Source organism: Hypanus sabinus, chromosome 14, assembly GCF_030144855.1.
Source record: "Hypanus sabinus isolate sHypSab1 chromosome 14, sHypSab1.hap1, whole genome shotgun sequence".
NCBI classification, from domain to species: Eukaryota; Metazoa; Chordata; class Chondrichthyes; order Myliobatiformes; family Dasyatidae; genus Hypanus; species Hypanus sabinus.
Genome location: NC_082719.1, coordinates 32301163 through 32314373, shown reverse-complemented (window position 1 = coordinate 32314373; position 13211 = coordinate 32301163). Strand labels below are relative to the sequence as shown.

At 42.0% G+C, this 13211-nt stretch overlaps 1 protein-coding gene across 3 annotated transcripts in view; it reads left to right on the top strand.

The window, feature by feature from the left end:
- adgra3 (adhesion G protein-coupled receptor A3) overlaps positions 1-13211 on the top strand; it is a 119092-nt gene that overhangs the window by 35095 nt on the left and 70786 nt on the right. For all 3 annotated transcript variants that reach the window (XM_059988955.1, XM_059988953.1, XM_059988954.1), the window contains one exon: positions 7678-7749. Coding sequence is in view for 2 of the 3 variants with exons in the window: in XM_059988953.1 (XP_059844936.1) it covers positions 7678-7749 (72 nt within the window). In the remaining variant the exon portion in view is untranslated. The remainder of the gene's footprint in view (positions 1-7677; positions 7750-13211) is intronic.

The following is a 13211-nucleotide window of genomic DNA, read 5'->3' as shown; positions in this document are numbered from 1 at the left end:
CTCCATTCATAACTTGGCGCATCCCTCCATCCGGACAACTGTCCGGATGGTTTCCAGCAGGTTCGTTTGGCACGGACTCCGCAAACAGGTCAGTGAATGGGCCAAAACGTGCATGCACTGCCAGACGGCCAAGGTGCAGCGGCACACCAAAGCCCCACTGCAGCAGTTCCATCCCGCCCACCAGCGTTTCGACCACATTCATGTGGATATCGTGGGCCCCCTGCCAGTGTCGCGCGGAGCGCGTTACCTCCTCACTATCGTGGACCGGTTCACAAGATGGCCAGAGGCGGTCCCGCTCACCGACACCACCTCCGAATCTTGCGCCCGAGCCCTGATCGCCACCTGGATATCTCGCTTTGGTGTACCAGCCCACATTACCTCCGACAGAGGCGCCCAGTTCACCTCCAGCCTGTGGTCAGCTATGGCCAGCCTTTTGGGGACTCAGCTGCACCACACAACTGCCTACCACCCACAGTCGAACGGGCTAGTGGAGCGTTTCCACCGTCACCTGAAGTCGGCCCTCATGGCCTGCCTGCGAGGAGCCAACTGGGCGGACGAGCTTCCCTGGGTCCTACTCGGCATCCGCACAGCGCCCAAGGACGACCTACACGCCTCGTCGGCCGAGTTGGTATACGGCGCGCCCCTGGCCGTCCCCGGGGAGTTCCTACCAGCCCCAAGGGGGCAAGAGGAAGAACCCGCAGCAGTCCTGGGCAGACTTCGCGAGAAGCTCGGTAACCTGGCCCCCATACCCACTTCACAGCATGGGCGGCACCCGACCTGCGTACCCAAAGACCTACAGAACTGTAAGTTTGTGTTTGTACGAAGGGGCGGGCATCAGCCACCGCTGCAGCGGCCATACGAGGGGCCGTTTATGGTGCTCCGGAACAACGGGTCCACGTTCGTGCTGGACGTTGGGGGGAAGGAGGAGGTTTTCACGGTGGACCGCCTCAAGCCGGCCCATGTGGACCTGGCGCAACCGGCCGAGTTTCCAGCGCCTCGGCGCAGAGGCCGACCTCCCAAGCAGGTTCTGGCCCAGACTGTGGACATTGGGGGGTGTATCGCCGGTTCCGGGGGGGGTTATGTGGCGACTCATTTCCTAGCGTATCCGAACCGACTCACAATTAGATAGCCTACGGGGGTTTGCGAGCACAGAGCTTTGGAGCCTCTTCGCCATGGGGGGCCGGTTGACAGAGGCTTAAAAGTGAGGCTGAAGTTTTCGAATAAAGTTTTTCCTTCGACTGCAGTTACCGACTCCGTGTCGTAATTTTAGCGCTGCGTGTAGCACACCGCTACAAGCTCACTTGGGACCCTGGCTCTGAGTAGCGCCATAAGCATTACCTTGTGGCTCATGAGGGGCCCTTCACCACTGGTTAACTTGAGCACCCGACCACAGGGACCATCCTTCACCTACTCAAAGCCCTCCAATACTCTGATGGTGGTGTCTATCACTGATCCCAATAAGGACAGCACCACTCCATTTAAATGGGGGGCTGCTACTTTAACTAAATACCCCACTGTGGTCGGGGTTAACCTATTACCCTCCAGTTGGTTGTCGCTCTTGTGATAGATCACAGTGGTCAAAGCCCATTGGTGAAGAGCCCTGGCACCTCCCTCTACTGTGCTTCATTCCTCCCACTTGGAGGGACGGATACCTGACCTTAAACTCCGCTATTACTCTGCCTCAGAGCGATTCATGTCCCCTGTGGGAATTGTTAATCGTGTGATGGGATAACAGCTGCCCTAGAGCATCCATCTCCTGCTTGCATAAACTCACTCCAGCACCCCTTGCATCCCTGATCCTCAGAGACTACATGGTCTCCTCTTGCTCTTGGGAAACTCTACTGAGAGCCCTGGTTCCCTCCCTTACTTTTCATTTTTGAGGTATTCATCTTCTGTTCAATTACCAAACTCTGCTTGCTGCAACTATTGTGTGATACGTGGGTTCAGTGAGTGGGAGAAAAGATTCACTACTAGAAAGTAGGATAACCACTTACTTGCAGGACAAGACAGACAGTAAACATTCAGTAAACTTTTTATGTTGCATTTGGTTACAAATATTTGAGCGCCTAGTGTAAGGACCGAACAGACACTAAACGTACACAGAGTGGCAAATACTTAGCCGAAGTGTGCACCCAGGCTCTCTTTACTGCAGCACACCTCCACTGTTTACTGTTTCCATGGCACCCTGATCTGTCTGTGTTGGTCCAGAGCGTGTTATGCATATCGTCCATTATTTCATTTTGTTTCCCAATGTTGATGGGTGGTGGGGGGGAGTCAGGTTGGTGAAGATGGGGTGCTATTGTGCAGATGACTGCTCTGATCCTACTTGTTTCAATCTCAAGCTGAAAATGGAAATTTTCCTTGGAACGTTTGCAACTTTCTGTTCAGTTAACCTGCCATTATATGATGATGATGAGTTAGAAAACAGGAAGTTAGTAATTAAAAAAAAAACAACTTTTAAAACCTTGTACAGTGGATTTCAGTTAATTGGGGCAGCCACTTATTTGGGACAACTCTTAAAGAACAAAGACTTACTGAGAAAATAGCCAAGATTTCCTTTGTTTATTTGGGACACTATGGCCCTTAATTAGGACAGGACACTTTTGCCGAACAGTTTCTGACTCTTGCTAGTTGTATGTACTTGTGTGGTTCACTGTGCTTTGAGTGAATAGTTTTTGAATAGCATCAGTTCCATGTATTTGTGTTCAAAAAGCAGCGGTTTTTGTTCTAAATTGAAAATTTACTGTATTCTCAAAATATTTATACAGTATACAACTTTGAGATTAGTCATCTTGCAGGCAGCATCAAACAAAGAAACACCATAGAACCCTTTTAAAGAAAACCCCACAGAACAAGGACATTAAATGCCCGAAGAGAGGAACAAATTGCACAAACACAAAAACACACACAAAACGTGAAACCATAGAGTCCACAGCCACGAGCTGCCAAGGCGAGTGAAGCCGGTCCATGAGCTAATGGCTGTGGTGGCAGCCACCGAGTCGGTCAGCTTTAATCACTGGCTGTTGGCAGGAAATGAGTAAGACAAATCAGAACTGATTTGCTCACTGTGGTTTCAAGCAATCAGGGTTAAAGATGTGAGAAACGGCTAGGAGTGAAAATTAAACAATTCCACTACTTTGGTGAAGAATTTGATGGTATTGAGTGTTGGAGTGAAGATGACGATTTGGAGGATGCAATCACCAAAAGCATTGTCTGAAGGCAGCCGATTATCTGTACCAAGTGTCGGTGCTGATTTTGTTCATTTGCAGTCCGTCAAAAGTGTACACTGGATGAATTATTTCATTGGTAGCTTATGAGAACTAGTTTTTATTGTACTGTGGTGGTGCTCTAATTTGTTCTGTGTTTCATTTAAGTACCTCATTTGTTACTCAGAATTAATTTTTTTTACATCTTTTTAATCACTTCTATGAAACATTGGCTAATTGGGGCAGCTGCTTAAAATGTACTGGTCCTGATGTGTCTCAATTAACAGGAATCCACTGTATTTATAATCACTCGACATTGATTGGCCTTAACATTTTTATCTGCTCTCCTACTATTTTGCACATTTTTGAATTTCCCCCCCCCCCCTTATGCTTCTGGACTCCCCCTCCCCCCCACACCCCTAAAATATTATCGTCATGTCTCCGACCTCATTGTTCTCAAAATAGAGATTGCTTTCTGCCGTTTGGTACTTGAATCCGTTCCATCTATTCCCCTTTTCATTGGCATCTGCTTTCATCTGTGTGGTTAGACCACTGTAAAAATGAAAATTTTAAATGATTGTACAGTTTCCTTCTGGAACAGAAAGAGTAACAGTTTTGGAGTAACAAACTCGCATTTAGATACCCCTCCATGGATGCTGCCTACCCTGCTGAGTTTCTCCCAGCATTTTGTATGTGTTGCTTTGGATCACAAAGGTTATATTTTCAACATTATCCGAAGTTAAATTTAGAAAAATAAATCCCAGAATAATCTTCCATTTTCATGAAAGCGCTTGAATTTGGATATAGAAGCTGAATTACTGCAAACGATATTATGAAAGTCTTAAGTATCATATTTCTCAAGTTTCCTTTTATTTCAGTAAAAGACTTGAATATAAATGTTCTTATTAGAGGGCATTCTATTTTATCTGGTGTAAAATGATCCTCTTAAAGATGAGATACTTCTCCATCACAGCTGTCACTGCCTGACAGTCATGGGACAGGGCAAGGATAAGCTTCCTTTTTAGGTCCTTCTGCATTAGTATCAGAGCTGAAATATGAGTATCAAAGCCAGGAACCAGGTCAAATTCTAATCACAATTTCATTTCTGGTTTGGAGAGCTAAATGATCTTACAGCTGCCTTTTATAAGTGATTAACCAAGTCTATTTACAAGCAAAGTGGAGACAACATTTTATCCTACTGATACTTGGGTTTCACAGTCACAGGCTCTCGACTAATAATCAGTTCCAAAGATACAAGCTAGAAATTTGTTTGCAGAACAACTTGGTGTGTCACCCTAACACTGCTTTTAAAAATAAAAGCAGAAAATGCTGGGAAAGTTCAGCACAAAGGGTGCTGGCCCTTTTTATGTCCACATTTCAGTGGAACTGTTGCTCTGTGAGTAAACAATATCTCTTGTGTTTCAGATGAGAGAGTTTGATAATGGTGCCTGATATGCATATTGGATACTGCAACTGCTGCAGACATTATTTGAATGGAGTTGCTTTCACTGGAACAATTTTCTAGTGCTGTGGAAAATCCTACATAAAATTTATGTTTCCACTTTGTGGCTGGGTATTTTAAAATAAACCTGACAATCCAGAATGCTCAAGATGTGGTGGTGTGAGACAGGCAGATAGATAATCTGAAATGTTGGATATTATTCCTATTAATATCCAATTTTTTTTAGATTTTCTACTGACCCCAATAAATTAACAAGAAGAATGGGAACAGGGGCCCCAGTGAGCTGAAAGGAAGCATGGCAAACCGCAGCTGGTGAGCCAGATGCCAAACCATCGAGATTTTTGAGTAGTTGAATAGCACAATAAAACTCAGAAAAGAGTACTGTTTTGCTTTACTTGACTGTGCCGATCTTAAGTTCCCAGTACTTTTTTGTTTTCATTGTTGAGAACTGTTGTTTAGACCATTAGCACTTTTGCAATCTTTCATATTGTTTACTGGTTTAGGTACTCAGTCTGAATTTAAAATATTAATTCAGATAGTGAAAATTGTACGAATGCCTTAGTTAACATTATGTCAAACTTTTCCTTCTCTGCCTCTATAAACCCTCTGAAATCATTGAGGGCTTCATCATTTTTTGCGTCAAAAATCTCCAATGTTGCTCTGTCTTGTCCCGTTGATGGGTAACATATTTATATTTGAAAAGGACAGCAGATTCACCAATCAATTTTCTTGCCATGCAACACACACAAAATGTCAGAGGAACTCAGCAGACCTGCAGCGCCTAGGAGAAGAGTACAGTCGATGTTTTGGGCTGAAATCCTGAGGCAGGCCTGAGTCAATTTTCTCGTCATTTCTAGATTTTCCTCCTTTTCTAGCCCAAGAACAAGAAATGGCTTTCTACAATTTTCTCCTCGCTCTTTAGATACTTGATACAGAAGGAATATCAGAGAGAAGAAGTATTGGTACTGTTTTGTCATGTTATTAATCCAAATGTTGTAAGTGCTATTTGATTACTGTTTGCTATCAGAGAGTTTCTCTAATAATTCACTCCACCATAGCCATTATATTGAATGATTCTTTTGCCCCCCAAAAAAAGATATCATCTTGGATCACATGAAACGTGAATGAAAGCTTGCCATTTAAATTTGGTTACAGCACAAGTACTTGATACTTGAAACACACAATCATTGGCAGCATTGAGAGTAGAATTATAATTGGGAGAACTGTTCTACAGGCTAATAAAACAAACATGGTCAGAATTGTACTACCAGAATCATGCTATTCAGGCAATGCCCTGGATTTCTGTATCATCATCCTTAGCTATGTCCTGTTCCATTGACTGGATGGGCCTGCCATAGGTGGAAGTGCATTGGAAAATGGCCAGAAGGGGATGAGTCTGCAATTAATTGCAAATCCCATGAAGTAGGATTCATGGAGAATAGATGCAGTAGTTCAGCACAGGGCATAAGGTGCTCTGTATCACTAGCACCACTAATTTGTCTACCAACGTGGTCTGTAATCTCAAGGTAATCCATATCCTTCAATCATAGTGTTCAGTGTAGCATGAGCAACAATATTTAAGCTTCCAGACTGGTGAGATTACATGATGGATGCTAAAGTGTAAAAGGAGCATGGAAAGCATAGGTCAAAAGTAGCTATGTTCCACAATACTTGTGTTCCAATCCTATTTCTTCAAAGAATTAACAGTCTGGTTCGAATTACAGAAATATTCAATGTCAAGGCTTGACTTTAAGTAGCAGATACAATTATCTAGCCGTTCTGTGGCATGAATGACTCTTTCTATCTAGAGAATCAATTTAGCTCCCTTTGAAGTTCAGCACCACTGTTATAGATGAGTACCGACCTTGGGTATCAGCTGCCTAACTGAACCGACCTTCTAAATATTGTGGCGATGAGAGCAGTCTGCGATACTCTGCGATGAATAATTCCATTCCTGTCTCCCAAAATTCTTTCCAAAAATCTGTAAGAGATATTTAAGCAGTGTGATGAGATATTCTCCACTTGCTTGGCTGAATTCAACTTCAGAACCCTCAAGAATGGCGATACAGCCATGCCCATTTTAAATATTTACTTACCTCATCAGCAATGCATGTTTTCTTGAGATGCGCTTCAGCAGCTAGCCGATAGTACTTGACCGGCACCTCCCACAGCACAATGTCTATAATATTGATGGAAAATAACCAGAAATGGAGAGTGATTCAAGCAAAGGTGGTGCTGGCTTTTCTTGAGACAATAGTGGACATAATATGGGCAGGGCTGTAGTATAATGGGTCGTGTAGGATAAGGAATCCATGTGGATTGAGTTTCTGGGAATCTGAGCAGGATATAGATATGAATGCAGAGATTCTACTTTGGTTCTTTTAGGAATGTAGTTATGGTAGTAATAGAAGCAATACCAGGGCTATAATTTACCGAATGACTAGGCAGAATATATATTACTAAGACTGTGCCAGGAGAATGAATGGACATCTGGGATAAGTGAACAAATGATGGCATTTGAAGTTGGGCAAAATCAGATCAGAGAACAGGATAGAAACATTTTTGTAGTAATGTATATCTTTTAATTGGAGCACATTTAATCTAATTATAGTATACTTTGGAGAAAATGTATTGATGGGGAAAAAATTGGATACCACAACTGTATTACCTTCTTGTTTGAATACAAATAAGGTTGAAAATTGCAGTGGGCTCTGTCTGATTGCATTGCAGCATGATAGCATCAGAAAATTGGAACAATGCCATGGCTGTCAGGAAGCCAGCAATTAATGGTGTGGTATTACTGCTATAGAGCATGTTTTCCATTATACATTACTACCAAGTGTGAGTGAATAAAATGTAGCACAGGAAATAAGGTTAAGTTGGACAGACAATGCATCACATGTAGCAAGATTCTTAACAATGGGTTATCACTGAAATCTACAATAATATGTAAAAACCAATAGTGGTTGTTCTTGCAGAGTATTTTAAGTTTGGTTTTGTTTTTGACAGGATCCTCAGCAACAACAAATTAACTGAGTTGAAGAATAACTCATTTGCTGGACAAAGATATCTGGAGAGATTGTAAGTAGTAATCTTTAAAACATGTATTCAAAGTTCAAAGTACATTTGTTATCAAAGCATTATGCAACCTTGAGATTTGTTACAGGCAGTCACAAAACAAAGAAACCCAAAGGAACCTGTTTTTTTAAAAAAGAGTGTGTCAGGGCACCCAAGGTGCCGGGGTGGTGGGGGGGGAAGGGGGAACCAAAAATGTGCATATTCTCAGATAGGCATGTGAATCATCATTTCACAATAGTTTCTGAAACTAAATTTGCTTTCTAAAAAAATACTCCAGCCTCTGCTGTCTTCCTTGATTTTTTTTGAGAACTCCAAGCTACAAAGAAAAACTTGAATGCAGTTATTTAGTACTTGGCATGAAATGAATTTGCATCTAAAAATGCTTGAGTGATTTAGTTGAGAGTAACTTTTGAAATTGCTGGTGCAGCACCAACTACAATAGATCGCAAAATACCAAGGGGTATACAGCATTGTGGATTAGCATTGCAGTCACCTGGAATTAGCAAAGTAGGATCACTACAATCAATTGAACTTTTCTCAGGTACAGGTACTGAATTTAACTAACATTTCAATGGCAAACTCATCAGGGAGAAGAGTTTATTCATAATCGCTGGGAAAGCACTAGATCCTTTTTCATTAGACTTTATTTGGTACAATGCTTCTGTGTTGGGAATATCAGTTGCCAATTTAAAACAGACAAAAGCAGGTGTGAGAAATTATTCAAGAAGGTTTGTTTTCTTTTAAGTAAAAGACTTGACAGCTGGTAAATGTGAGCAAGGCCTTCCAGCTGTGACTTCAGTTGTAGACAACAGAACATCACCTGTGCCTTGAAATGTGTCTTTTGGTTGTCAGCATCCTCATCCTCAACAATCATGCTTTTCCACCTCCTTCCACCAGTTCTAACTCAGCTGTACTTAAGTTTTTTTGATGTCTCATCCTTTAAAGTTTTCTTTTCAAGTCTTCTGCTCTTCAAAGAACCCCAGATTTCATTGCCATGTTTGGTCTCCTTTTTCACCTTTTGGATCAGTCGTGAGTAGGCGATGAAATGATGAGAATCATTCATTCACTGTTTTGAGGTGTAGTGACAGGTTCACAAAACACGTGTTGTCAAAACTGAGAGAAATCGACATTTCCACAGTATTATAACCACATTACCACACTAAATTTTTATTTTGCCAGCCATTCAGATTCTATTTAAAAATTCTTATTTTTAACTATTTTCAATTAATATATGCAAGAAGTGGAAAGTGATCCTTGGGAAGTTATGAGCCTTAAGTGACAGTGATGAGAGAGCTTTCAAGTCCATCTAAATGTGGCATATAGAAACATAGAAAACCTACAGCACAATACAGGCCCTTTGGCCCACAATGCTGTGCCAAACGTGTACGTACCTTAGAAATTACCTAGGGTTACCCATAGCCCTCTATTTTTCTAAGCTTCATGTACCTATCCAGGAGTAACTTAATAGACCCTATCGATCTGCCTCCACCAACATTGGCAGCCCATTCCACGCACTCACTACTCTGTGTTTAAATAAAAAAAAACAAAAAAAAACACACAAACAAACAAACACAACTTAGCCCTGACATCTCCTCCGTACCTACTTCCAAGCACCTTAAAACTATGCCCTCTCATGTTAACCATTTCAGCCCTGGGAAAAAGCCTCTGACTATCCACACGATCAGTGCCTCTCATCATCTTGTACACCTATATCAGGCCACCTCTCATCCTCCGTCGCTCCCAAGGAGAAAAGGCCAAGTTCACGCAACCTATTCTCATAAGACATGTTCCCCAATCCAGGCAACATCCTTGTAAATCTGCTCTGCACCCTTTCTGTGGTTTCCATATCCTTCCTGTACTGAGGTGACCAGAACTGAGCACAGTACTCCCAAGTGGGGCCTGACCAGGGTCCTATATAGCTGTAACAATACCTTTCGGCTCTTTAACTCAGTCCCATAGTTGATGAAGGCCTTTGCACCATATGCCTTCTTAACCGTAGAATCAACCTGCGCAGCAGCTTTGAATGTCCTTATGGACTCAGACCCAATGATCCCTCTGATCCTCCACACTGCCAAGAATGTTACCATTGATACTATATTCTGCCATCATATTTGACCTTCCAAAATGAACCACCTCACACTTATCCGAGTTGAACTCCCATCTGTCACTTCTCAGTCCAGTTTTACATCCTTTCGATGTCCTGCTGTAAACTCTGACAGCCCTCCACACTATCCCTGTACTAACCACTTCCTCATTCAGGTCATTTATAAAAATTGCGAAGAGAAGGGGTCCCAGAATTGATCCCTGAGACACATCACTGGTCACCGACCTCCATGCAGAATATGACCCATGTACAACTAGTCTTTGCCTTCTGTGGGCAAGCCAATTCTGGATCCACAAAGCAATGTCCCCTTGGATCCCATGCGTCCTTACTTTCTCAATAAGCCTTGCATGGGGTACCTAATCAAATGCATTGCTGAAATCCATATACATTATAGCTACTGCTCTACCTTATGCCTCTCCAAATGTTTATAAATACTGCCTTTCAATATCTTTTCCATCAATTTACCAACAATTGAAATAAGATTCACTGGTCTATAATTTCCTGGGCAATCTCTACTCCCTTCCTTGAAGAAGGGAACAACATCTGCAACCCTCCAATCCTTCAGATCATCTCCTGTCCCCATTGATGATGCAAAGATCATTGCCAGAGTCTCAGCAATCTCCTCTCTTGCCTACCACGGTTGCCTGGGGTGCATCTCATCCAGGCTTGGAGACTTATCCAACTTGACGCTTTCCAAAAGCTCCAGCACATCCTCTTCCTTAATGTCTATATGCTCCAGCTTTTAAGTCCGCGCTAAGTCAACCCTACGTTTGCCAAGATCCTTTACCGTAGTGAATACTGAAGCATATAATTTGTCTTAATCCCCAATAATCTACGATTAGTGCAGATGGATTTTTTATGTAGGTTGTAGTGAAGGAGTAAATCCAAACCACATTTGTTTGGTCAAAGTGAATGCTCAGTTTCTCAATGACGTCGACTCAATCTAGAAAAATTGCAGAAACATCATAATATTAAGCTTGGTTGGTTAAATAGTGCACTGTTAGTGCATAGATTTAATGAATGCAGTTTATTCTAGACATGGTGGAAATGGATACGCAAGCTAATTAAATACTACAGTTGGCAAATTGACAAACTATTAGCAATCTCTTAACGTCTCAACTGAGTGATCTGCAACAAATTGCTATATCTGCCGCTTGCTGATCTGTCACGTGTTGGCTATAACTTTGAGTATTTTGTTTCACCAGAATACACTGTGAATTGACTGGGGAAAAATACTTTGCTTTTTTTGTTTTATGAGAAACATTATGAAAGGACAAAAGGTCAGGCAGTTGAAGTAAGCATGGTAGAGTTTGTTCCTAGGAAAGGGCTACCCGAGATTGTCAGCTGTAGATTTGGTGGGCGACCAGCATTAACTTCAGATCTTTGTTTTATTCTCAGAAGGAAATGACAAAGTCACAGAATCTCCACCGAAGTTCACCTCCTTGAGTTCTTGCACTTTTTCAATTACAAAGTGTGAAATGTTGGAAATTATTGACAATTATTGATAAATTTCATGGTAGTTACTGCTGTAAGACTGGCTTTGGATACATGAAGAGTGAGAAGTAGTACTGTAAACTGAGGAAATGTTTATGGAGATAGATAAAGAACTTATTGATCTAAAATGTTAAATCTTTTAATCTCTAGTGCTACTGTCTACCCTCAGCATTTTTGTTTTCATTTTGGAAATACTGTTGCAATTCTAAAATTTCAAAACAAATGAATTAAAAATCTATTCAGAAATTTAATGGTGTGGACTCTTCAGACACAACCTATTAGAATGGTTGGAATGCTGTATTACATCACGAAGATTGAAAAAAGTAATGTAATAGAATATTGCAATTTTTTTTGCAGTCATTCTCCACATTACCAATAGCAGGAACTCCATGTGTCTGAAAGATGAAGAACCTCCCCAAATTGAGTACCTGATTTTTTAAAATGTAATTGTATTGCATACTTTAATGCATTTTAAAGTCATGAAGCATTACAGCATAGAAACGAGCCCTTTGGGCCTCTAGTCCGTGCCAAATTATTCTATTATTCAGACTAATCCTATCAACCTGCACCTGGACCACAGCCCTCCATATCCCTCACATCCATGTACTTCTCCATTTTTTCCTTAAATGTTGAAATTGAACCCGCATTCACCATTTACACTGGCAGCTCATTCCAGACTCTCACCACCCTCTCAATGAAGAAGCTTCCCCTGATGTTCCCCTTAATCATCTCACCTTTAACCCATAACCTCTGCTTCAAATCTCACCCAATCCCAGAGAAAAAAGCCTGCTTGCATTTGCCCTCTCCATTCTCTTCATAATTTGCATACTTCTGTCAAATCTCCCCTCATTCTCCTACACTTCAAGAAATAAAGTCATCCCATTCATTGCATCCAGATTGAAGGGGAACCAGTATCCTGGCCGGGAGGTTCGCCAGTGCTATTTGGAAGGGTTTCAGGTAGTTTGCCAGGAAGATTGGAACCAGAACACCTGGTCAGAAAGTGTGGGGATGGAGAGTAAGATAGATTCAGGGCCAGTAAAAATAGGAGGAGGAAAGTAATAGATATCATGGGACGAATAGTTTGACGTGTGTGCATTTTAATGCTGGGAGTATTATAAAGTTGATGAACTTCAAGCATGGATCAGTACATGAAACTATGATGATGTGGTCATTGCAGAGAGGGGCAGGAATAGATGCTTTATGTCCCAGGGTTTTGATGTTTTAGAAAAGATAGGGAGAGGTGGGGGAGTTGCACTACTAAACAGGGACAATATCACAGCCTCACTCAGAGGGCACGTAATAGAGGGCTTGTCCACTGAGTTCATACGAGTAGAACTTAAAAATAGGAAGGGTGCAATTACTCTGATCCAATTATGCTATGGATCCCCCAGTAGCCACCAGGACTTTGAGGAACAGGTATGCAGGCCGATTAAAGAAAGGTATGAAAACAATAGTGTTGTTGTCATGGGGCACATCAACTTCCCTAATAAAAACTGGGACTTTGAGTGCAAAAGGTTTAAATGAGGCAGAATTTGTTAGGTGCATCCAGGGGTGTTTCTGAAATCAAAATGTAGATAGTCCAACAAGTTGAGGTGCTGTGCGGGACCTGGTTTTGGATATTAAGCCTGGCCAGGCGATCAGCTTTTCAGTTGGGGAGCAGATCAGGAACAGTGACCGAGCTCCTTAACCTTTAGGATTGCTGTTCGTCAGGATAAGTATTGACTTTGCGGGAGAGTATTAAATTGGAGCAGGACAAATTAGGAGAGCATTAAGCAGGAACTAGAGAAAGTTAATTGGGAACAGTTATTTCTGGCCATCCACATCTGACAATAAAGATCAACTGCAGGACAGGTATGCTCCAGTGAGG